Source organism: Parasteatoda tepidariorum, chromosome 9 (genome assembly GCF_982258835.1).
Source record: "Parasteatoda tepidariorum strain Cologne lab strain chromosome 9, Ptep-v5.0, whole genome shotgun sequence".
Classification (NCBI taxonomy): domain Eukaryota; kingdom Metazoa; phylum Arthropoda; class Arachnida; order Araneae; family Theridiidae; genus Parasteatoda; species Parasteatoda tepidariorum.
This window is the reverse complement of record NC_141763.1, coordinates 81,086,158-81,111,963: the sequence shown is the minus strand read 5'-3', so window position 1 is coordinate 81,111,963 and position 25,806 is coordinate 81,086,158. Positions and strand designations below refer to the sequence as shown.

The 25,806-nt window shown below is 29.3% G+C and overlaps 1 protein-coding gene across 1 annotated transcript in view; it reads left to right on the top strand.

Annotated features, from left to right (window-relative positions):
- The window catches only part of LOC107436620 (enteropeptidase), a 29,057-nt gene extending 8,560 nt beyond the window's left edge, over positions 1–20,497 (top strand). Inside the window, exons 4-9 of the mRNA XM_021145560.4 lie at positions 10,503–10,616; positions 14,251–14,473; positions 16,888–17,011; positions 18,042–18,207; positions 18,399–18,541; positions 20,246–20,497. Coding sequence (XP_021001219.4) covers positions 10,503–10,616; positions 14,251–14,473; positions 16,888–17,011; positions 18,042–18,207; positions 18,399–18,541; positions 20,246–20,431 — 956 coding nt within the window. The 3' untranslated portion in view covers positions 20,432–20,497. The remainder of the gene's footprint in view (positions 1–10,502; positions 10,617–14,250; positions 14,474–16,887; positions 17,012–18,041; positions 18,208–18,398; positions 18,542–20,245) is intronic.
- The last annotated feature ends 5,309 nt before the right edge of the window (positions 20,498–25,806 follow it).

Below are 25,806 nucleotides of genomic sequence, written 5' to 3'. Positions count from 1 at the left end.
TTTATTTATTAGCTGAATACCCGTTCTAAGGCGGAAGGGGGTGCGATTGCGATTGTTCTTGTTTTCCTGTGGTGCCATCTATGGCCAAGAATTTGACTTCTGCCACACCCATACGTCACACCAGTTTATAGGGTGGACCCATTCATTCATCCACAGATCATAATTTTGACTTGAACCGGAGAACGATCAATCTCCAATTCAGTACCCCCAGTGGTATTGATTTGCTATAGGAACATGGAGGACTCTGTGACACAACAAATTTAAAGTGCACCAGTTACCATTTACTACAGCGGGGAGTATTCGCCGGGTGGATTCGAACTCTCGCTCTCACAAACTTGAGTACAGCTAACTAGGCCACACACAGAACTGAGAGATTTATACCGACGCAATTAATCAAGATACAATATAGTGAATAGACTCACCATTCCACAGTAAAATGGTGGTTAATGGAGTTTGGTCGTTCTTAGAGTTTACCTCCATTCACTTCAAAATTATTATCGAAGGTATATGATTGTTCGCAAGCGATTTTAATTGTAATTACTTTCATTTTCTTGGTGCGGAAATGCCACTTCTGTTGTCGTCATGAAAAGACGGATCGAGGAATAAAATTCAGCGTTAATTAAAATGATCCCAACTGATGCAATTATATGTAAAAAAAAAATTACCAATTATGACTGATAAAGCTATTTTAAATAAATAAGCAATTACGTTTTTTGTTTAAGTTTGCAGTTAATTTTATATCGGAAAAATCAGTTAGCTTTAAGAGATAAGAGGTTTTTTTGTTTGATATGCTTGTTTTTTCTAAAATATTTTTTTAAATTAACTTTAACTTTCTTAACTAAACTTTAACTAAATTTAACTTTCAATTCTAAAAGTAAATCATTGATAGCATCATCTCTAGCGCACTCTGAATGCAACATGAAGAAAAAGAGCTCTCTAAATAAGTGCCTCAAACAAATATTTTGAATACCCTTTAACCAATTTTTTGTTTTGTTAAATTTTTTGTTTTGCTATTTTTTCGTCTTTCCTTATTTGACCTTTTCCGCATTTGGTTCAGATATTTCGCCGGGTCACTGGGAGAGGTTTTAAAAGTCTCTCTTAAAGGTTTTCTTCAACGCAAAGTCTATGGACAAAATTCCATATCTCCCAAAAGTGGCCGCAAATAGAGGAGGTCGCTACGTAGAGGTGGTTTTTCCTGGATGCTTCACTGTACAACTCATTTTCAGTTCATTTATTAATAATTGTTGCCCTTCCCGTAACTTTACGTTGTTTTATTTTTAAAAAAATTTAAAAATTTAAAAAAAAAAAACGGTTTTAGAATTTAATTTTATTGAAATAAAGATTAAATGTTTTTTTCAGTATCATCTGGCATGCCAGCTCGAAGCAATCAAAATTTACCAAACTCAATTTTCTCCTGCATTTACCTTATTTATGGCGGGTCGCTTGAAAAAACAATCGCCACAGTACCCATTATTTCCTGAATAATAAAGAATAAAGCCCCAAAACAACGAATTTTATTAAAAAAAAAACTTGTAGTAGATAGGGATTCAAAAAAAATTTACATTTATTCATCTCATTTTCCAATTTTTCGTTCTATGTAGCTAACTAGTGCAGTGATATATTATCGATTCGGCTTAATTGGCGTTTAGAACATTTTACATTTAATATTTTTGTTTTTACAATACTTTCATGAAAGTCAAGATTTAATGGTCCACTGAGAAAAAAAGTCGGTCAAAACTACCATAATATAGAGTAAAATTTACCGAGTTTATGTCTTTATAGGAAAATCAATATCAAATCCAATAGTTTCAATAAAAATTATAGATTAAATAATGCACTATCTGGAGTTATATTAGAGCTTTTAAATTTTTCCCATTGCGCATTTTTGTGGAAGCATAAAATTTTCCAAGCAATTCAAACAAAATTTCCAAAAAAATTTTCTTTTTACTCATGTCTTCCTTATTTCATTCTGTGGCATGATGAATTCTACTTTAAACAGAGAAAAGAAGAGGTCTACATTCTTAACATTTTTCTGCATATATTTTCCTATTTGTTTAAAAAGATTAATAGTGCATGCCATCTATATAAATATTCATTTTATTCAAAATGAAGATAAGAACAAGAAAAATGATGAGAAATTAAACTGGACGTAATTTGCTAAACAGAATCTTTTTACTTCTGTTAATAATAACAATAATTTGTAAAAATACTTCTTTTTAATTTTTTTAAAAAAAAGAGAGATTTTTTTAAAAGACTAACTTTTAAGCTGTTAATATAGCTAAAAAAACGACTATAAAGGACTTCATTAATTCAATTACAAATAACAAAATTAAATGATAAACTCAATCTAAGTGGTAGTTGAGCGTTTTGCCGTAACAGGGAGCTAAAAACGTTATGACTGAAATTTTGCCATTTTGGCAGGCATCGATTGAAAAACACGTCTTTTTATTTTTTCTAATATTAGAGGGGAAACTCTTGAAATATTTCTCTGTGGTACATACAGACATATACATAAACATTCTGCTTTACAGATTAATTAGCTGTGTAAGTTTAATTTAATTAGTTAACTTGTTAGTTAAAAATGACAAGCTTTTATGGAAATGGAAGATATTTTAAGATGTTAGAAACATGCAGTTATAAGCTTAACTTTTGATGTTTATGAACTTAAATTAGCTGAGAAAATACTTGCACTTAAAATAATGGCATTTATTTTTCTCTAGAGAAAACCTTTAAAAGCAATTGATACACTAGAGGTTAAATATCTGTTAAGAATGTCAGAAACGTTCTCATCTCTTATCATTATCCATTTTCCAGACTGGATTGTACAGATCTATTATCTTGTCTGAAACATATATATATTTCGGAAGTATTCTGGTAAAATAAAGTAATATATAATTGAGAACCTAGCGAAGAAAATTGACTTTTAAAACAAATGAAATATTTTTTAATGATGAGACAACTATTTTTAGAATCATTTAGAAAAATCTAATTTAAATCTACAGAAACGTAATATTGTGATTTACAGTTAACTTAATTCCTCCTCAAAACGTTAAGAGATAATTATCAAAAAAGAAGACAATTTACAACAATTCACAACAAAAAATTTAGTCGTTTAATAGTGTAAGCAGTTTAATTAGTTTGTGAAAGTAAGGTTTAATTATATTAATGAATTAAATAATGCAAATTATTTAAGTCATATAGTTTCTTTTAGTTTCATTAAAAATCATTCACTGAGAAAATAATATCAAGCCCCTTACATTCATTGTACATGAAAAGGCGATAGCAAATCTTATGGCAGTTCTATTGTCACTAACAAAGTCACAATAGCTTTCACAAATGAATGCATGAAAGTGTGAAAAAGAGAATAAAATCAGTGAAAAACTTTATGCATGAAAACACAATATTGTTCACAAATGAAAAACTAAAACTGCAAAACAAATGAAATAAAAACCATGAAATCACTGTTATTCAAAACACAAACTCTTTCACAAATAAAAAGTGATATTAAAACTTTGGAGGAAAAAAAAAACGAAAATTCCGAAAAATTTTAGAAAATTAACGGAAACATGATTTGCGAAATTACAAGATCTTTCCCAACTGAAAAAAAATTATACTATGAATAATGAAATAAAAACCAAGAAACCTGTATTATTGAAAATGCAAGATCTTTCCCACATGAAAAAAAAGGAAAATTACGAAAAAATGGAATAAAACCAATGAAAATTTCTTTTGTAAAAACACAAGATCTTTCACAATTGAAAAAAAAATGAAAGTTGCGTAAAATAGAATAAAACCAATGGGAAAAAAAAGTTTATGCATTTGTAAATACAATTGTAAATGAAAGTTGATACATTTGTAAAAACACAAGATTTTTCCCAATTAAAAAAAAAAGAATGATGCTACTAAAAAGGAAATAAAAACCAAGAAACCTTTATTATTGAAAATACAAGATCCTTTACCAAAGAACAGAAAAGTGATACTACGAAAAATGGAATAAAATCTTTACGTATGAAAACAAAATATCTTTCACAAAAAAAAACGAAAATTGCGTAAAATAGTGTAAAACCAATGAAAACTTCATTTGTAAAAACACTAGTGAAAGATAAAATGAAACAATGTTATATTTTTTGATAATCTCAATCAATCATTCCTTTACAAGCAAATAAGTACTTTTGAGCGGGTAGCGTAAAAACTGAGAAATTATAAGCTTTTTCTTTGTCGCAGTAACATAGAACAAAAAAAATTAACACGTTTGTCTTCTTAATCTAGTTTTAAAGGAATTTCTGTCGATATAAAAACTTGTCAGAATAATTTATTCATTCTTATTAATAAACATTTTTCGTTTTCACAACTCATGATGCTATAAACATTTCAGAAAAATATTTCATCGTATCCTACTTGCTGAGAAAGGGAACATCTGTTTCCTATTTTATTCAATCGATTTATCTCAAGTTTTAAATTTGACATTGAATATAAATGAATATTTGAGCATGAAATATAAGACGATAACATTTTACTTCTTGTATCATCATTCGGGGTTACTTTAGGCCACCATGATAACTTTTTGACTTTTACTAGTAAATTTTGAACATTGATTTCGTTTCGAGTTTGACTGTAAATTTTCATGCTATAAATTCCCTCTTAGTTTTGAAGCACTCAATTTAATACTGCATGCGTTTTAAAGGTAGGATTACGAACATTGAAATTTGACATTGAATATAAATGAATATTTGAACATTGAATATTTGAGCATGAAATATAAGACGGTAACATTTTACTTCTTGTATCATCATTCGGGGTTACTTTAGGCCACCAGGATAACTTTTTGACTTTTACTAGTAAATTTTGAACATTGATTTCGTTTCGAGTTTGACTGTAAATTTTCATGCTATAAATTCCCTCTTAGTTTTGAAGCACTCAATTTAATACTGCATGCGTTTTAAAGGTAGGATTACGAACATTGAAATTTGACATTGAATATAAATGAATATTTGAACATTGAATATTTGAGCATGAAATATAAGACGGTAACATTTTACTTCTTGTATCATCATTCGGGGTTACTTTAGGCCACCAGGATAACTTTTTGACTTTTACTAGTAAATTTTGAACATTGATTTCGTTTCGAGTTTGACTGTAAATTTTCATGCTATAAATTCCCTCTTAGTTTTGAAGCACTCAATTTAATACTGCATGCGTTTTAAAGGTAGGATTACGAACATTGAAATTTGACATTGAATATAAATGAATATTTGAGCATTGAATATTTGAGCATGAAATATAAGACGGTAACATTTTACTTCTTGTATCATCATTCGGGGTTACTTTAGGCCACCAGGATAACTTTTTGACTTTTACTAGTAAATTTTGAACATTGATTTCGTTTCGAGTTTGACTGTAAATTTTCATGCTATAAATTCCCTCTTAGTTTTGAAGCACTCAATTTAATACTGCATGCGTTTTAAAGGTAGGATTACGAACATTGAAATTTGACATTGAATATAAATGAATATTTGAACATTGAATATTTGAGCATGAAATATAAGACGGTAACATTTTACTTCTTGTATCATCATTCGGGGTTACTTTAGGCCACCAGGATAACTTTTTGACTTTTACTAGTAAATTTTGAACATTGATTTCGTTTCGAGTTTGACTGTAAATTTTCATGCTATAAATTCCCTCTTAGTTTTGAAGCACTCAATTTAATACTGCATGCGTTTTAAAGGTAGGATTACGAACATTGAAATTTGACATTGAATATAAATGAATATTTGAGCATTGAATATTTGAGCATGAAATATAAGACGGTAACATTTTACTTCTTGTATCATCATTCGGGGTTACTTTAGGCCACCAGGATAACTTTTTGACTTTTACTAGTAAATTTTGAACATTGATTTCGTTTCGAGTTTGACTGTAAATTTTCATGCTATAAATTCCCTCTTAGTTTTGAAGCACTCAATTTAATACTGCATGCGTTTTAAAGGTAGGATTACGAACATTGAAATTTGACATTGAATATAAATGAATATTTGAACATTGAATATTTGAGCATGAAATATAAGACGGTAACATTTTACTTCTTGTATCATCATTCGGGGTTACTTTAGGCCACCAGGATAACTTTTTGACTTTTACTAGTAAATTTTGAACATTGATTTCGTTTCGAGTTTGACTGTAAATTTTCATGCTATAAATTCCCTCTTAGTTTTGAAGCACTCAATTTAATACTGCATGCGTTTTAAAGGTAGGATTACGAACATTGAAATTTGACATTGAATATAAATGAATATTTGAGCATTGAATATTTGAGCATGAAATATAAGACGGTAACATTTTACTTCTTGTATCATCATTCGGGGTTACTTTAGGCCACCAGGATAACTTTTTGACTTTTACTAGTAAATTTTGAACATTGATTTCGTTTCGAGTTTGACTGTAAATTTTCATGCTATAAATTCCCTCTTAGTTTTGAAGCACTCAATTTAATACTGCATGCGTTTTAAAGGTAGGATTACGAACATTGAAATTTGACATTGAATATAAATGAATATTTGAACATTGAATATTTGAGCATGAAATATAAGACGGTAACATTTTACTTCTTGTATCATCATTCGGGGTTACTTTAGGCCACCAGGATAACTTTTTGACTTTTACTAGTAAATTTTGAACATTGATTTCGTTTCGAGTTTGACTGTAAATTTTCATGCTATAAATTCCCTCTTAGTTTTGAAGCACTCAATTTAATACTGCATGCGTTTTAAAGGTAGGATTACGAACATTGAAATTTGACATTGAATATAAATGAATATTTGAACATTGAATATTTGAGCATGAAATATAAGACGGTAACATTTTACTTCTTGTATCATCATTCGGGGTTACTTTAGGCCACCAGGATAACTTTTTGACTTTTACTAGTAAATTTTGAACATTGATTTCGTTTCGAGTTTGACTGTAAATTTTCATGCTATAAATTCCCTCTTAGTTTTGAAGCACTCAATTTAATACTGCATGCGTTTTAAAGGTAGGATTACGAACATTGAAATTTGACATTGAATATAAATGAATATTTGAGCATTGAATATTTGAGCATGAAATATAAGACGGTAACATTTTACTTCTTGTATCATCATTCGGGGTTACTTTAGGCCACCATGATAACTTTTTGACTTTTACTAGTAAATTTTGAACATTGATTTCGTTTCGAGTTTGACTGTAAATTTTCATGCTATAAATTCCCTCTTAGTTTTGAAGCACTCAATTTAATACTGCATGCGTTTTAAAGGTAGGATTACGAACATTGAAATTTGACATTGAATATAAATGAATATTTGAACATTGAATATTTGAGCATGAAATATAAGACGGTAACATTTTACTTCTTGTATCATCATTCGGGGTTACTTTAGGCCACCATGATAACTTTTTGACTTTTACTAGTAAATTTTGAACATTGATTTCGTTTCGAGTTTGACTGTAAATTTTCATGCTATAAATTCCCTCTTAGTTTTGAAGCACTCAATTTAATACTGCATGCGTTTTAAAGGTAGGATTACGAACATTGAAATTTGACATTGAATATAAATGAATATTTGAACATTGAATATTTGAGCATGAAATATAAGACGGTAACATTTTACTTCTTGTATCATCATTCGGGGTTACTTTAGGCCACCAGGATAACTTTTTGACTTTTACTAGTAAATTTTGAACATTGATTTCGTTTCGAGTTTGACTGTAAATTTTCATGCTATAAATTCCCTCTTAGTTTTGAAGCACTCAATTTAATACTGCATGCGTTTTAAAGGTAGGATTACGAACATTGAAATTTGACATTGAATATAAATGAATATTTGAGCATTGAATATTTGAGCATGAAATATAAGACGGTAACATTTTACTTCTTGTATCATCATTCGGGGTTACTTTAGGCCACCAGGATAACTTTTTGACTTTTACTAGTAAATTTTGAACATTGATTTCGTTTCGAGTTTGACTGTAAATTTTCATGCTATAAATTCCCTCTTAGTTTTGAAGCACTCAATTTAATACTGCATGCGTTTTAAAGGTAGGATTACGAACATTGAAATTTGACATTGAATATAAATGAATATTTGAACATTGAATATTTGAGCATGAAATATAAGACGGTAACATTTTACTTCTTGTATCATCATTCGGGGTTACTTTAGGCCACCAGGATAACTTTTTGACTTTTACTAGTAAATTTTGAACATTGATTTCGTTTCGAGTTTGACTGTAAATTTTCATGCTATAAATTCCCTCTTAGTTTTGAAGCACTCAATTTAATACTGCATGCGTTTTAAAGGTAGGATTACGAACATTGAAATTTGACATTGAATATAAATGAATATTTGAGCATTGAATATTTGAGCATGAAATATAAGACGGTAACATTTTACTTCTTGTATCATCATTCGGGGTTACTTTAGGCCACCATGATAACTTTTTGACTTTTACTAGTAAATTTTGAACATTGATTTCGTTTCGAGTTTGACTGTAAATTTTCATGCTATAAATTCCCTCTTAGTTTTGAAGCACTCAATTTAATACTGCATGCGTTTTAAAGGTAGGATTACGAACATTGAAATTTGACATTGAATATAAATGAATATTTGAACATTGAATATTTGAGCATGAAATATAAGACGGTAACATTTTACTTCTTGTATCATCATTCGGGGTTACTTTAGGCCACCAGGATAACTTTTTGACTTTTACTAGTAAATTTTGAACATTGATTTCGTTTCGAGTTTGACTGTAAATTTTCATGCTATAAATTCCCTCTTAGTTTTGAAGCACTCAATTTAATACTGCATGCGTTTTAAAGGTAGGATTACGAACATTGAAATTTGACATTGAATATAAATGAATATTTGAGCATTGAATATTTGAGCATGAAATATAAGACGGTAACATTTTACTTCTTGTATCATCATTCGGGGTTACTTTAGGCCACCAGGATAACTTTTTGACTTTTACTAGTAAATTTTGAACATTGATTTCGTTTCGAGTTCGATTGTAAATTTTCATGCTATAAATTCCCTCTTAGTTTTGATGCACTCAATTTAATACTGCGTGCGTTTTAAATGTAGGATTACGAACATTGAAATTTGACATTGAATATAAATGAATATTTGAACATTGAATATTTGAGCATGAAATATAAGACGATAACATTTTACTCCTTGTATCATCATTCGGGGTTACTTTAGGCCACCAGGATAACTTTTTGACTTTTACTAGTAAATTTTGAACATTGATTTCGTTCCGAGTTTGAATGTAAATTTTCATACTATAAATTCCCTCTTTGAGAAAAGTTTTGAAGCACTCAATTTAATACTGCATGCGCTTTAAAGGTAGGATTGCGAACTTTTATTTATACACTGTTTAACACAGAATTGATCGCGTATCTCTAGAACAACTGAATCGATTTAATGAAATTTGATATGTACATGCATTGATACAATACAAAACAAATAACCGTTCAACAATTGTAATACGCACTCATGATAGTGCGTAACACTGGCTGGAGTCAAAAGGTATGAAACAGCCGCTGCAGAATAAACAAAATACATGGGTTAATTGGGAGTATGGTCCTCTCTTACAGATATACGGGCCTTGAAGCGTGATTTCATACTAGAAAAAGTCTTCACTATTTCCCGTTAACTTTAGACCTAGGTACCTTTAGACTGTTTAAAAAATATGTCATTCACTGCACTGCTTAATTAGCCCAAATTTCTCAGGTCGCTTGTGATTAGCTCAAAATAGTGAGTGCAGGATCCTAGGATAAATTTAGGCCTATTAAGTATTAGCAATACGTTTTTGCTGTTAGCCATTTTAGCTGTAGCCAAGCTTTGGGCTGTATGATAAAGTGTCCATAATGACCTAGGCACATGTCCAAAGCTTGGAGAAAAGAAAAGAAAAAAAAAGCCGTTTTGGCTCATTGAGAAACCTCTAAGCTGTTTAGAAAATTCTTCAGGTATTTTCTAATCAGTTTAAATACACCTAAGGACACCAGGGCAAGTTGCAATATGTCTACAAAATCGGACAAACTACAAAATGCTGAGTTATTTCCAATTAATCTGGTACATTGCAAAACGCCAGCGACAGGATTTCAAATGGATTTTCAAAGCGCCTAATGGTTCTAGATTCTGTCTAATATTTAATTTTATAAATATCAGGCTGAATTTAGAACCATAAAAGTACTAAGTTCATTAATTTTAATAGTTACTATTAAGAGTGGAGGGTCACCAGTTCAACCTTAAGTTCCATAAAGAAATCGAAACGTGCAAACACAAACTAACAATGATCGATGAAATCATTTTTCGAGTATTTAAAGAACACTTTTAGCGTTTCCTATAACATTATTAAACAGAAGACGAGAAACATTTTGTTATAGTACATAAATGTATTACACTTAGAAACGGTTAATTTTAATCCTTTCTGTAACAGAGAATTGTTTCTTGCAGATATATGCGAAAAGGGAAAGAAACAATGCAGAAACAGAAACTGTGTGGATTATTTATCTTTGTGTGACGGCAAGGATGACTGCGGAGATGGAACAGATGAAGAAAGATGTAGCAGTAAGAAAATTAGTTTTAATAATTTTTTTTCTTCCTTTCTTATTTCTTGAGGCTATGGCTACAGCTTATGAAAACACAACCCAGTTGAGCTTTTTTACAGGAAATGCGACCAAATTAGTTTCCAAATTTCGAATATGTTGGAACCCAATTATTCTGCGCACATTCAATGACACGCAGCTTGAAAACAATTTACAGTTAAAGAGATTACCTAAATTTGTTATATTTAATCTTTTTCAAAAACAATATAGAAAAAAAAACTAAAAATTGGAAAATCATTCCCCAAATTAATTATTTAGGGATTCGTTTCTTAAAAATTATGTTCGTTCATTCAGTTTTAGTTACTTCTTTTTTTCTGAAGTAAAATAAGTTCATCAATAATTAAAGTTAAAAATTATTTTCCAGAAATATTAGAAGACCAGGCAGCAATTTCGATTTTGGGACTTTTGATTTTCGTCGGCCACAGTTTATCTCATTGAGTACTGCAAAGTCATGACAAAGAGCTTTTAAATTACGGAATTACGATGTGAAGTGTTTCCTCATCCACCATACTCACCTGATTGCGTCACCAGATTTCCAGAGATCCGATTGTTCCATCTCTAAATATTTAACTTAAAATCCATTTAATTTCTATCGATCGATTGAAAGTTTGCCCACTAGATGGCACAAAGTTATTGAGAACGATACTGACAATGTATCATTGATTAAAAATAAAAAAAAATTAACGATTTAAATTTAGTTAAAAGAACTTATTTTCCTTTCCTTCTAATACTTAATGAATTATACAAAAGTTTAATGTCAAGTTACATTATTATAGCTTGCTCATTTGTCAACTGAGTTTCATAGCAATTTGTTATTTTACTGTATAGGGTAAACTCACCAGTGAAGGAACATTTAAGCTTCGCTTGCCTTTTAAAAAATCATATTAATTTCAAAATTCGTAATTTAGTTAAATGACAGTGTCAACATGTTTGTTATTAATTGCAAATTATGTAAAAAAATTGTAGAGAACTTACATAATATTGTTTTAAAGTTTTGGAGGTTCAAATAACAAGTAGTAAGAAAACCAAGTGAAGGAACAGCTCTTACCAGTGGATGAACACCAAGTAAAGGAACACCTAATTTTGGTTATTTTTTAATGCTCTTTATGAATTTATAAGCCATACAAATATTTAAAAACAAGCCTATTCTTGAAATTATAACATATAAATACTTGGAAAATGTTAACCTTTTTTTATAATCATGAATTGAAAATTAAAGTGTCAACACATTAACACATACTGTTCATTCACTGGGAAATCTATGCCCAGTAAAGGATCATGCCTGTTCCCTCACTGGTTAGAAGTTGTTTTTCGTATTTTTAACATACTTTTGATGCGGAACATCACTAAAGGTGCAAGAAAATTAAAGTTTATCTTTTATTTTCATTAACTTAGAGAAAAAAAACAGTAAAGGAACACTTGTTCTTTCACTGGTTTTTCATCGTTTGGTGATCCAGTGAATAAACACCCCCTTATCTCAGTTTATTATTATGCTATGATGCTTAAAAAAATAAAGCGTAACTTCATTAACTATACTTTGAATTCTCTTTTTCACAGTGAGAAAAATAAAACTATTACATGCAATTAATTCCACTTCAAACATATAAATACAAACACTCACCTAATAATTTTTTCAAAGAAACAAGGTGTTGCAGAGATAATAACAAATTCAAAATTTTTTCCAGAGAAGTCTATTTGACCAGGTAATCCAAAACATTGCTAGATGACTTCCTATTGTTTGGCAGTAGGCTATTGTTACCAATCAATCTAAAGAGAAACTTTCAAATTCTTATATTTAATCAATATATATGAAATGTTCCTTCACTGATTGGTTTACCCTACATCAATCTAATTAATCATGAGAACTGAGGAACTCATAAAAGCCTCCTAAATTTTTCAAATTGAGTTTTTTTTCTTTAATTGTTAACATGAATTAACAAAAATTGAAAGAAATCATCATATTGGGCTAGACAGTCCAAAGTGAGGTAGTGCCTTCTTCTGAATTCTGCTACAATGCAGTCTATTTTTGACACTTGTGCGGCAGTTTCCTTTATGGATAACAAGAAAGACAGTTAACGGTTTATGAAAGAGCATTTTTTTAAATGTGGAATCATCAGCTACCCAGCTCAGAATGTGCTACCCACTTCATCCTGTTTATTTTTATGAACTTTACACTAAATATAAATCTAAATAACTATAAACTTAATAAAGAGAAATAAATATAAAGTGAAATAACTTATATTCTTAGAATGGAAGTTATTTTATTCTTAGAATAAAAGTTTTTATTATTTATAATTTAAATTAACTTAGAATAAACTTATATTCTTTTGATGCATCATAATTCCAAATTTTTTAAAGTATTCAAAGCTATTTTGTATAAAAAAAAATCAAGATTTACATTTGGTTTAAAATTACATGCAGAGGATTTATCTTTATCTCTGTGTAGACAGTCCTTGGAATTCGGAATCAAGCTCTGTGCTTAATACACAATTACCAATTTTACAATATTACTTGAGTCTCTAATCTTAACTCACTTACATCGGCATACTAATTTAATGTATACATTTTAATGCGTTATTGTTAAGAGAACGTTAGGAACATGTAGAAACGGATCTTACTTAAGCATTTAATCTCATCTCACTTCCAACTGTATTCTAATCCAATATATACATTTTAATGTGTTATTGTTAGCAGAACCAATAGTTTACGGAACGTGTAGAAACGGATAGTACCTAAGCATTTAATCTTAACTCACTTCCAAGTGTATGCTAATCCAATGTATACATTTTAATGCGTTATTGTTAACAGAATCAATAGTTTACGGAACATGTGGAAACTGAGAGTACTGAAACATTTTATCTCAACTCACTTCCAAGTGTATGCCAATCAATATATACATTTCAAATTGTTATTGTTAACAGAACCAATAGCTTACGAAACATGTGGAAACGGCTATTACTTAAGTATTTAATCTCATCTCACTTCCAACTGTATGCTAATTCAATGTATACATTTAAATGCGTTATTGTTAAGAGAACGTTAGGAACATGTAGAAACGGATCTTACTTAAGCATTTAATCTCATCTCACTTCCAACTGTATTCTAATCCAATATATACATTTTAATGTGTTATTGTTAGCAGAACCAATAGTTTACGGAACGTGTAGAAACGGATAGTACTTAAGCATTTAATCTTAACTCACTTCCAAGTGTATGCTAATCCAATGTATACATTTTAATGCGTTATTGTTAACAGAATCAATAGTTTACGGAACATGTGGAAACTGAGAGTACTGAAACATTTTATCTCAACTCACTTCCAAGTGTATGCCAATCAATATATACATTTCAAATTGTTATTGTTAACAGAACCAATAGCTTACGAAACATGTGGAAACGGCTATTACTTAAGTATTTAATCTCAACTCACTTCCAACTGTATGCTAATTCAATGTATACATTTTAATGTGTTATTGTTAACAGAATCAATAGTTTACGGAACCGGTAGAAACGGATATTACTGAAACATTTTATCTCAACTCACTTCCAACTGTATGCTAATCAATATATACATTTTAATTTGTTATTGTTAACAGAACCCATAGTTTACGGAACGTGTGGCAAACCAGAAATAGAACCAGAAGATGCTCCAGATTTTGACAGAATTGTCGGTGGTCGTGAGGCTGTGCCTGGAAGTTGGCCCTACATGGCTGAGTTGCAGATGGATTTAATTGAACCAAATGGTCACGTTTGCGGTGGTACTCTGATCAATAGCCAGTGGGTGCTTGCAGCCGCTCATTGTTTTAGTGATCCACCATTGTAAGTTCTCTTCTTTTATAAACATACTTCATCTGAAAGCAAAATCATAGGGTCGGCTAGCAGTGATGATTGTCATTTTTTTTTAGATTTTAATTTATTCGATACACGAAAATGCTACATTAAAAAAGACTTCCATTAGTGTGAAAAGTTAGGTTATTAAAATAATAGGTTTGGGAGGTCTGTCAGGGTTATAACGGCTTAATTCTCGAGTAACTCCAAAAACATTAAAGTGCAGAGATAAAATGATGATCAGTGCAAAATATATTCTTAAATTGAATTTTTGTTTCTAAAATTATTGCATTAAAAGGCATATACATAGATTTTCACTCTATATCAATCCGAAGGCTCTCACTCATGGATAATAACAAGTGGAAGAAGCTATGCGAGTCTTATAGTTCCGGAGCCGTTTATGCTAGCAAACAGAAACTTAGATAGCGGTTGCCAGGAGTAATTATAACGGCCAATACTGAAAATCGTTAAAAGTTTATAAATGAATTTTTTATTTTTTTTTATTTTGATTAACTGTAGGCAAATTAAACTGAAGGTAATTCTGTTTCCTCAAATATTTAAAAGATAATATCAATAATGTTTGCTAACTTACAGCTTCACGTAATGAGAAAATAGATTTTATCTATACTCTTTACTAAAGTTATATGAAACTAAGTGATTATTTTGTTTAGAGTTTCACTTTTAAAAGGTGTTTCGGTAAAACTAAATAATTTTAAATCACCGTTAAAAAATAAGATATGTACTATACAAAGGATTTAATAAGTAAAGGAACTTATTCGCTCACTGGGGGTTCCGCGTTCGACTGACCACCTAACCGAAGCATCTGCTCCTGCACCCCAGAGCCCGAGGTCAAGAAAACTGAGATGGGCACAGTAGGCCTTGGCCCTCTATGGGCTGTCTCTCCGCTGAGCTTAGTGTACTTAATAATACATGAATCAGCATTATACTACTCTACTTAATTAATGGAGGAAGCAGTCTCAGTTTCTGAGATTTTAATGAATTTTTGAATTTCTCAAGATAAAGTTCAAAGCTTTTAGGGGTTTGAGGGACTGACAATTAGTTAAGAAAGAAAACAAATATTTTTGAACACCCTATACCCAAAAATCAAGCAGCAAACTTGTAGCTTGTATCGATTACTTTGGTTTTTATTTGAAATAACAGCATAAAATTTCATAAATTCTGTTTAAGTATTTATAGAGATATTAACATTTTTATAATAAATTAATTTATTTGTCCTATGTTTTTTTTTTTTATTTTACTATAACCTGATTAAATACTTGAATATTGAGTAAAATTAAACAAAATTTTTAGAGCAATTTAAAATTAATTACAAAATTATTTTTTTTAAAATGGGAAAAAATTGTTAATAATGCGCAAGTCATGAGCATTTAAAGTAGTTCTTTTATACTGCTCATATACGGAAAAAATTTTAAATTATTTCTTCTTAATTTTGTAGTGAATCGTATTTAGCAACTGATAGAAAAAAAATCTTATTTAAATATATAAAAAGCGTAAAAAGTTTCAAGCAAATTTCTAAGTAGTTTTTGTACTTTTTAAAAGAAAAAGAAATGATACGCTGAAAATGATACGGGGTTTTCCACATATTTAATTTTGCTCTTGCTGTCTGGTCATTATCGAGTAATGTAATTTGCAATGCTACATAATAAAATTTGTGGAAATAATTTGTAATTTTTTCCGCGCATGTGTACGATAGAAGAACTAATTTAAATACTTAAATCTTGTGCATTTTCAACAATTGTTTTTTCAAATTTTAAAACGCTAATTTTGAATTAAATTGCTTCGAAAAATTTGTTTTATTTTACAGAATATTTTTAAAATTATAGCAAAAAATAAAGAGAAAAGAATTAAGTTTTTTGCTTCCAATCTGGGGGTGATCGCTCTAAAAAGGGGAAATAGGGCTCCTCAGAGGGACGATAATCCATAGGATGATGATGAATATTCAATAGAAAGAAATTGTAAAGAATAATAAAAGTCAGCGAACAGCTCTTCATCTCGTTTCCTTCAACATATTTAGCAGAAAGAGGATTTAAATCTTTCGTCTAGTTTCTCACAAGACAAAGAAATAGGTTGGATATTTGCTTAAAACGAGGCCTGTGCTTAACTCTGAGAAACAAAGCTTTACCTTCAAGATTTAACTGAAATTCACTAAGCGCAAGGCAATCCAAGTACCCTTGAACATAATTAATCCTAAAACATTGTCTTGATTATAGAAATGTTTTAGCATTTTTCCATCATTTTAAACAATCAATCATTGCATTTAAAACTCTTATTTCATTAAAATAAATAAAAATTTGACATTAAACCACAATTTCCACGACTTATAAATAAAAACTTATTTATTGAATTTTATAACACAATAATAATTTTTGTTTCTTCTATTTCAGCATGAGAGGTCCAAGCCAATGGCGAATTCATCTGGGAAAACACAGAAAATATTTTAAAGACGAGTACGAACAAGTTCGACGCGCAGAGCGCATCATCATTCACGACAATATCCCTCCATCCATAGTAAGTATAATTTCTAGCTTATGCAGGGTGTTCCCTAATCACCACCCTTATTAATATTTCTATTTATATTTTGAAAGTTCTTAAAAATGAAAAAAAAATTATACACAATTGGAAAGTCATAATTCTATTTAAGCAAGAGAAGTAAAAACTGAATTAAAATCTGATAAATCACTATTTAGGAAGGTAAAATTAACAAGATTATTAGTTTTATTACTCGATAAAATTTAACGGTGTTCCTAATAATCAATTCTCAATTTCCTCAGGGAGTCAAACAAGTTTTGATGTTATTAATAAGACCTTCCTCGTTAATGATTCAGCAGATTTCGATAACTTTTAGGGTTTTATTTTTTAATTTTTTTTTTTTTTTTTTTTTTTTTTTTGCTGTTACAAGAACAGTTTAGAAACTAACCTTCGATGCCCTGTAACAAAAACATCCCACATAATTTCACTTTTTATTTACAAATAAAAAATAAAAATTTAATCTAATATTAAATTAAATAATATTAAATAAATAATATTAAATAAGAATTGAAATATTCATGATACTAACATTATAAGTATGCATATACGATCTTGTGTTTTCTGAACTCTGTGAGGGTGCGCGTTAACACTCAGCAACACAACCATTAACAAAACACAATTCATATTAATATCGGTGGCTTATTTTATTTATTTTGCACCATGGAATTCAGCAAATGATTTACAATGCACTACTCTTACAACGATACTTTGGTTAGCATTAGGATGGCTAGAAACTTTGCAGTAACAGATAGTTTGAGATGTGGCTGTACACCACCCACTACTTCTGGCGTTAGGGCAAAACAGAAGTTAGTTTCCGAACTGTTTTAATACATTTCTTTGTTTTAATACATTTAAAAGTTTCTTTGTGATCAATAAAAAGGTTTTTTTTTCTACTTTTAGTTTGAAAGAAAGAAAAAAATAGACAATTTGACAAAAGCAGTTAATATATGGAAAAAAATTCCTTTTGTGATCAATAAAAAAGCATAATTTTTTTTTCTTCTATTTTTAGTTCGAAAGAGATGGTCAGTTTGACATTACCCATGATATAGCTTTAATAAAATTGAATGCTCCTGTTAAATTCACAAAGTACGTGCAGCCAGCTTGTCTTCCAGAACTGTATACAAAACTTGATATTACAAGCAACTGCTTTGGAGTTGGTTGGGGAGCAACTAGAGGTAAAAAGCATATTAATTTATTCTGGTATAAAATGCATTACATTTCATTCAATTAAAAATTTCACTGTCGTATACAAACTCACCCTTTCAATACAATTTCCTTCATTTTCAATGAAATAAAGGATTGGATAAAGTAATCACTAAATAATAAACAGAGAATAATCTATCTCTTAATCTTATTATTTCCATAGGTACTGGTGGAAGTGATGTACTGAAACAAGCTTATCATCCAGTACAGAATGACATTATGTGCAAGAGACTCGTAGGTGATAGTTTCATTCCCCAAACAATGATATGCGCTGGAAGCATGGCACCAGGAAACGGTGTTTGTCATGTAAGTATGGGTGGCTTAAAACTTGATAAAATATTTTAATTCAATAATACCAATGCAGAATTAGGTTCTAAAAAGTAATTAAAATAAATATTTGTAGTTGAGGATAAATCCCAGTAGTACGTTCGTTTCATTGCAACTAAGATGGTCTGTTTTAAAAGTTGTGACGTATAAAAGATGCGCAGTAAAGAAAAAAATCAGCAGAATTTTGATTGAGAATTTATTTCCCATCATTAGTCCTAGATCTCTACCTTTTTTATCCATTTGTAGATTTCTGCATTTTAATCCACCACGAAGCCATGGTCAGACATACAAACAGACAACACATAATCTTTTCATTTCGCGATGTAGTAAAGTAAACTGTTAACCGAACTCAATGCCAAACGTAAACATTTATTCCAGATCTAAACAAACTATGGTTCTGAAGTGTGCTTGTTACTTGTCGAGATTTCGACCCTACACGTCCGGAAGCAAGTCGAGTTTGTTATTTAACAGAAACGGTTCAACATCTTTCCTCCTTAAGGAAATCTGTAAAACTTAAGGCAGGGCATAGAAAACGAATAGCGTAGAAATTCATTTTATGAATTTGCACTGTTGAACCTGTGATTTCTGCTCATAAATGGTTCTCTATGACCAAAAAAAGGGGTCTTAGTGGTGTTAAAATATTGCCTTATAGTAAATTTCTGCAACACAGTTACTTGCTGAAGTAACTCTGAAACACGGGGAGCAAACATAATAAACGAACCTAAAATAATCCTTTGCTTTAAGTGTCCGACTTCGCAAATTTGCAATGAAAACCCATAATTTAGTAACATGAAGTAGAGCGTTCGCCTACCATAGAGGCAACCTAGGTTTGAATCCCAGAGGTGCTGGTTGATGCGAATTCTGCTCCCGGCTCGCACCGACCACAGTGCTAACGTATAATGTCCTCAGTGGTAGACAGATCATAAGTTAAAATCCCGTTGCCGTCGAGTTATCCATGAAAGGTGTTTTCTTCTCCGTGCAACGCAAATGCGTGTCAGTGCCATCAAAAAAAATTTCCACGAAAGCTGTTCCAATACTTGATATGGGAGTTTCCTTGTTTTGGGGGCTGGGTTCAAAATTACAAAGCTGAGGTGTTGAACATTGATAGTTGTAAACTGAGAATTAGGTCGGCTGCTCAATGCTGGTTTTAAAATAAAATGTATAAAATATAGTACAGTATTTTTTAGAAAATAATGCAATCATTAGAATCCTCACCATTAGAAAAAGCAATTTAAAAATCAATTTTATGAAATTATGCGAGACATCTACATTTTACGGATTTATGGTTTCTTAGAGGGTTGTGCAAAATGACACTTGATTGTTTTGAAATGAGTATTTGAATTTCGTGATTTTTAAGCAATTATCATTCAACCAATATTTCAGAGATCTTTATGATTCTATTTTCGATTTATTAGGAAATTCCACTTGGCATGCTCTTTTACAACAATAATTCTACATTCAGTTACTTTTATTTCACCAAATCTAAGTGACATAACTAAGCGAATTAACCAACCTTATTCTAAAGGACCTGACGAATCCATTTTCGATTATATTGTTTCGAGAGCAACCTGTTTTCTATATATTAACCGGTTTAACTCCGATCTATTAAAATAAGATGAAAAAGAAAAGAAAAGAAAAACATGATACATAGACAAAATACTCATAAAATGTTTTACATTGCAGGGAGACAGTGGCGGTCCATTAATGTGTGAAATAGACAATGAATGGACAGTTGTGGGGGTAGCTAGCTACGTGACAGACACAAATATGGAACATGGACTATGTGGTCTGAAAGGTAGACCCAGCGTCTTCAATAAAGTTGCTCCCAAAGTAGCATATATAAACAGAATGATTAACCGCTATAGTTAATACAGAAATGTTATAACAATTGAAAATTTCTGAGATGCTTAAGAAATTAAATAAATTTTGACGCAATTGTATTGTGTTATTTTTAAAAATAAAAAAATTTGCATGAGCATTGCACGGTGGGTAGTTTGCATTCTGTAAAAATAAGCTACCCACCGTGAAATTTTATAAGTCATAAAAATTTTTTTTTGTTAAATGAAATCAAACCTGCCAACGTTAGCAGAAATATGTAAACTATAGATTTTTAACTACAGTATACTCTCGATATCTCGAAAACCTTGTTATGTCAAAAAAATATATATTTTTCTCCTTGGCATTACATATCCACCTAATGTTAATTTGAATTCCTATGTCAAAGAGTTTCTTCTCAAAACCTTGTTACGTCGAATAGTTTTCGTTATAGAAAATGAATTTTTTCTGAAAGATCACAATGTTGTCAACCAACTCTTTTTTATTTAATGCATAATTATTTTTGCCTTACTTTTAGAAATTATCATTTGCTGTATTTAAGATTTATAGTCAACTATCATTACATACATAATAATTAGTGTTATTATGTTTCATAACTCTACTTTTTAGAGTACTATTTTAGAATATATTTAGCTCTAAACTTGTTATCTTGAAATTTTCTTAGCGTCCCTTCAACTTAGAGATATCTAGAATATACTATAGAACTATAATATAGTGTTTACCTTCAGCTATAAGAGAACAAGATTTACAGCAGAAGTTAAATCTAAATTGTTTTATGAAAAAGTATTCTTAAGCTTTTTAAGCACAACAGAAGTGCTATATATATATATAGAACAGATAATAGTTCTAATATTATGTATAGTAGTGCTATATATAATATTAGAACAGGGACAAAAATGTGTAATTATTCGAAGTTATATGATGATTAAATAAAAATATTAGGAGTACTATTATAAGTTATGTTCTACGATGAAGAATTAATTAAGCTTTTTTAAAAATGTAATTGATTTTCGGTAAATCTGAAAAATTGAATAGACTTTTAAGAATGTGCCCGTTCTAAAATATTGAAATTTATATTCAATCTAGAAACTGCCTGAAAAGAATTTCCGTCTCTTTACTTATTGTGTTTTGATTAAGTTCAATTGATTAAAAAAGAGAAATCTTTTTCGATTAAAAAAAAAAAGAACTTTCCAAAAATAAATATCTAATGGTTTACTTATGACATCAAAACAAAATATTTTGGATTTCAATTTCAATAAAAGCTAGTTTAACTTAAAAGAAATTACTAGCGACAGTTGTTAAAAGCGATGAACTAGATCATTTAGAAAACGACTATAAATTAAAAGAGATGAACTAGATCATTTATTTGAAAACGACAATAAATTAAAAAGTGATCTAGTTACGCTACTGATGTTTTTGTTCTTTGGTTTTGGTATGATGCTCTTTTTTGTTAGAATTGTATGTTTAAAATAATAAAAAGGTTAAAATAATAAAAACGGTTAATAAATAATAAAAGGTTAAAATAAAGGTTAAAATAATTTTGCCGTTGGTATCGGCAGTTTTTTTAAAAATAGAGTTGTGTTTCAATCAGTTATAGTTTCATGTTTTAACAACAGTAAATAAAACTGTCACTAAAACACTCAATTTAACAAATAAAGAAAATTATACACATATTTTCAAATAAAATTTAAATATTTGTGGTAAAGCAGCCCGAAATATTGAATATTCATGAGAGCTAAGTTAACCGTGTATGAAGCTAAACAATATAAAACGAGAAAAAAATAAATTAATAAAATAAAAGCCACATAAAAAAGTATACTCTAGTTTGTTCTTAACTAAAGAACTTTTTCAATGTCGAAAAAATATGAGTTCTTCACATTTGTACTGAAACTATGTCTGCTAAAGTGATATTGAGTTTTTTTTCAGGTCGTTTAGCTTTATATAAGTTTAACACAAAGTAAACCTTTTTTTTCCTTGAAGGTTATAAGTGCCTAAAAACATAATTTGCTTGCAACCTTGCAGTATTTTATAGTTACTTAGTTCCAAAATATATATATATATATATATATATACGAACACGATAATAAGAGCGTGATTTATATATGTTACAGTGAACGACCGAAATTGTTGGTTGTTGACAATCACAGTCGCTTTCGTTAATGTCCTAAATATACACTAGGCAGGGGTAATTGTGAGCCCAAGTCAAAATTCCGGAAAATTTCTTGAGTTAAAAACAAAACAAAAAACAGTTTAAATTGAAAAAAAATTTAAACAAGGTTTTTTTCCTATATTTCTTAGTTTACTTAAAATATATTTAAAATTTTACACATACCTATACCATTTACACATAGCTATGATGACCTGGAGAGGTAATTAAAATTTACAAATATGTCTTTCTTTCTTGAGTTTATGATTATAACAACTATCTACTGATAAAAAATGAATATTAATCATGAATATAAGCTTATAAAGTATCTCTCTGGCTCTCCCTTACAAACAAATAAAATAAACTGTGTTTTTAAGTTCCATCTTTGAAAATTTGATTTCCGGAAACTTCTGTGATAAATGATATTTTGAAACGTCCTTCGATCTCCGGAAACTTCCCGATCACTGTTAGCGAAAATTCCGGAAATCCGGATTTTTTCCGGAGCACAATCACCCCTGACTAGGTCTAGTTAAGTACCACTGTCCGGTATGCCCTATAGCCTATACCAATGTTTTTTTAAGATCAAGTGCGACATTATGCATTTAACCGGTACTCCATACACTGATGTTTCTCCTAATTCCTCAGCAGATATTAAAATATTGAATAAATATAATATTAACGAATAAATTAATATTAAATTTGAATAAATATTTCGGTCATTCACCAAATCGACTATGTGACTGTTGACATTCACCAGTGAAAGTCGACATTCTCTTGATTTCAATCATTCATGGTAACATACATGAAATATGAGTGTGGTTTTTCATTTTTGTGGTGTTTCATGCTTTTTAAATATTTATATATTAAATGAAAATCTACCGCTAACTTGTTCAACAAATGAAATACTTTATTGACGAGCACATGCATAAATACAGTTTTCAATTAATCAGCTTTGAAAAATTCAACCACTCATACAAATTTAACGATATAACACTTTAGGTCACAACATATCATATTACACAACTATAGCCAAAAGACATCTAACATAGATGAAACTAGTCAACAAGTAATAATTAAGTATGGCACTTTTATGCAAACAGTAATAATTCTGAATGCCATACAAGCAGATTCTGATTTTTTTTTTGTTTATTTAAACATTTAGACAAACTATTCTGAGATCAATTTAAAATCTGAAATGCACAAGACAACATAAATACTAAAATGATTAAAAAAATTATTGGATTATAAATTAAAATATTTTAATAAAACATTAAACAGTGTTCTCCCTAAGTGTTTTTAGAAGGGCGGCCTGCCCTATTTACCATTTTATCCCAATAAATGCACCCTTTTTTTTTTAAATATAAGCCACCATCCCCTATTCATTCATATTCAATTTTGAAAAAAAAAAATTATTTACAGTTTAAATAATAATTACACGCTGTTAAAATTATTTGTGGTTATAAGTTTAATTCTGATTACTATTACAAACATTTACTTTGTTAGGATTATTCTCAACTGGTCTTTTATAATAAGTAATTCTTTTTCCAGGGGGGAATATTAGTAAATTTTTAAAGTGATTAAATTTTTTTTAATACCTTTTTTTTTTTTTTTTTTAAAAAGCACCCTTAAATATTTATTTTCTTATAATTTTCAGTTTAAATTATAGAAAAACTTTTAAGTTGTTTATCAATTAAAAAAAAATTTTAGTTTAGTTTTTGTTAAAAAAAATTTGCGCTCAGTTTTTGTCTTTTAGGATATCTTTAATTATTTTTTTGTGAACTACAAATTTTTCCCTTAATTTGTTATGAGAGAGAATTACTTTTAGAAATATGCACAGAAAATATTACTTTTGGTTTAGAAATATGCACAGAAAATTAAGAGAATAAATTAAAAACTGTAGAGATAAAATTCAGTTTTTACATAATATTATACATTTTGATAAAATTTTATTGTATGTATTACATGGGTCCCTTTTTTATTCTTAGGGAGAACTCTGCATTAAATGATATAGAAAAATTCCTCCTTTCAAAATTAGCAAATCACTTAATTTCAAGAAGAAATAAAAAGTTCAAATAGAAAAATTGGAATAATTGTTTTACAAAAACCTGTTCTTTTGAATAAAACTTTTATATTTAATGAGAAAACAAGTTTTAATCTTCTTTCTTTTATAGTAATCTCCTTTTTAATATTCTAAATAGACGAAAGCGATATAATGTGTATTTACTACAGTAAAAGAAAGCAAAAACCGCTCCATAAACGAGAAAAAAAAAGGTAAATTATGGTCAATTGGACAACTAAATAAAATTATAAAAATATAATAACTTTCTTATAAAAATAAATATGTTTATAGTTGCCAGAATGAATGGTACAGGGATTACAGTTAAGATGAAAAATTTGAAAAGTATAATACCTTCCTTACAAACTATAAACATTTTTATGACTTCAGTCACAGCTTAATAACTCTTATTAAAAAAAAAAAAAAAAACATATATATTAAGCTTTAAATAAAGAAAGGAGTTCAGCAAACAAATAAAAAGTAAAATTTTGAATAAATCTTTTAAAGAGCAGGAAAAAGATTTTTAGAATTGATATGAATTTTTTTTTCTTTTAATTTTTAAATTTATGAACTATATGGTGGGTAGTTTCAATTTTTAACAAGATGTTTTATATAAAGGGGAAAAAAATTGAGAACAGAGAGTTGGACAGATACACAAGTTAAATCATTTTATAAACTTTTAATTGTGTGAATTATATGGTAAGTAGTTTCAATTTTTAATCAAACAAAAAAAAGTGTCCCAAAAATAATAAATTAACAAATAAATAAATGTAACAAAAGCTGCCCGAATATTTCATTTTAAAGAATAAATAGAACAAATCATTGAATAAATAAATTAAGCCTACATAGGCCTCAACTAAACATAATCAATTGAAATTTAGAAATGCACATTATTACAGAGCCAAACAAACAATTTCATGCAGAAATTACACAGAATATACCTAATACAATAGTGTCGTCCTGTTGATAAACTATTTATTTGAAAAAATAATTAAATGAGAAGGGAGATAAAACAAATAATAATGTATGTAATCATTAATGTATTAATTTTTTAAAAAAAATATTAATAATTAAGATAAAAAAATATACCTGTCGACATGATTTAAATGCTTTGTATGTAAACAAATGTAACATAAAAAATAATTTTCATTGGCATATTTCTCCTCGTATTCAAAAATAATGAGGATGAATTAATAAGGACTTAAT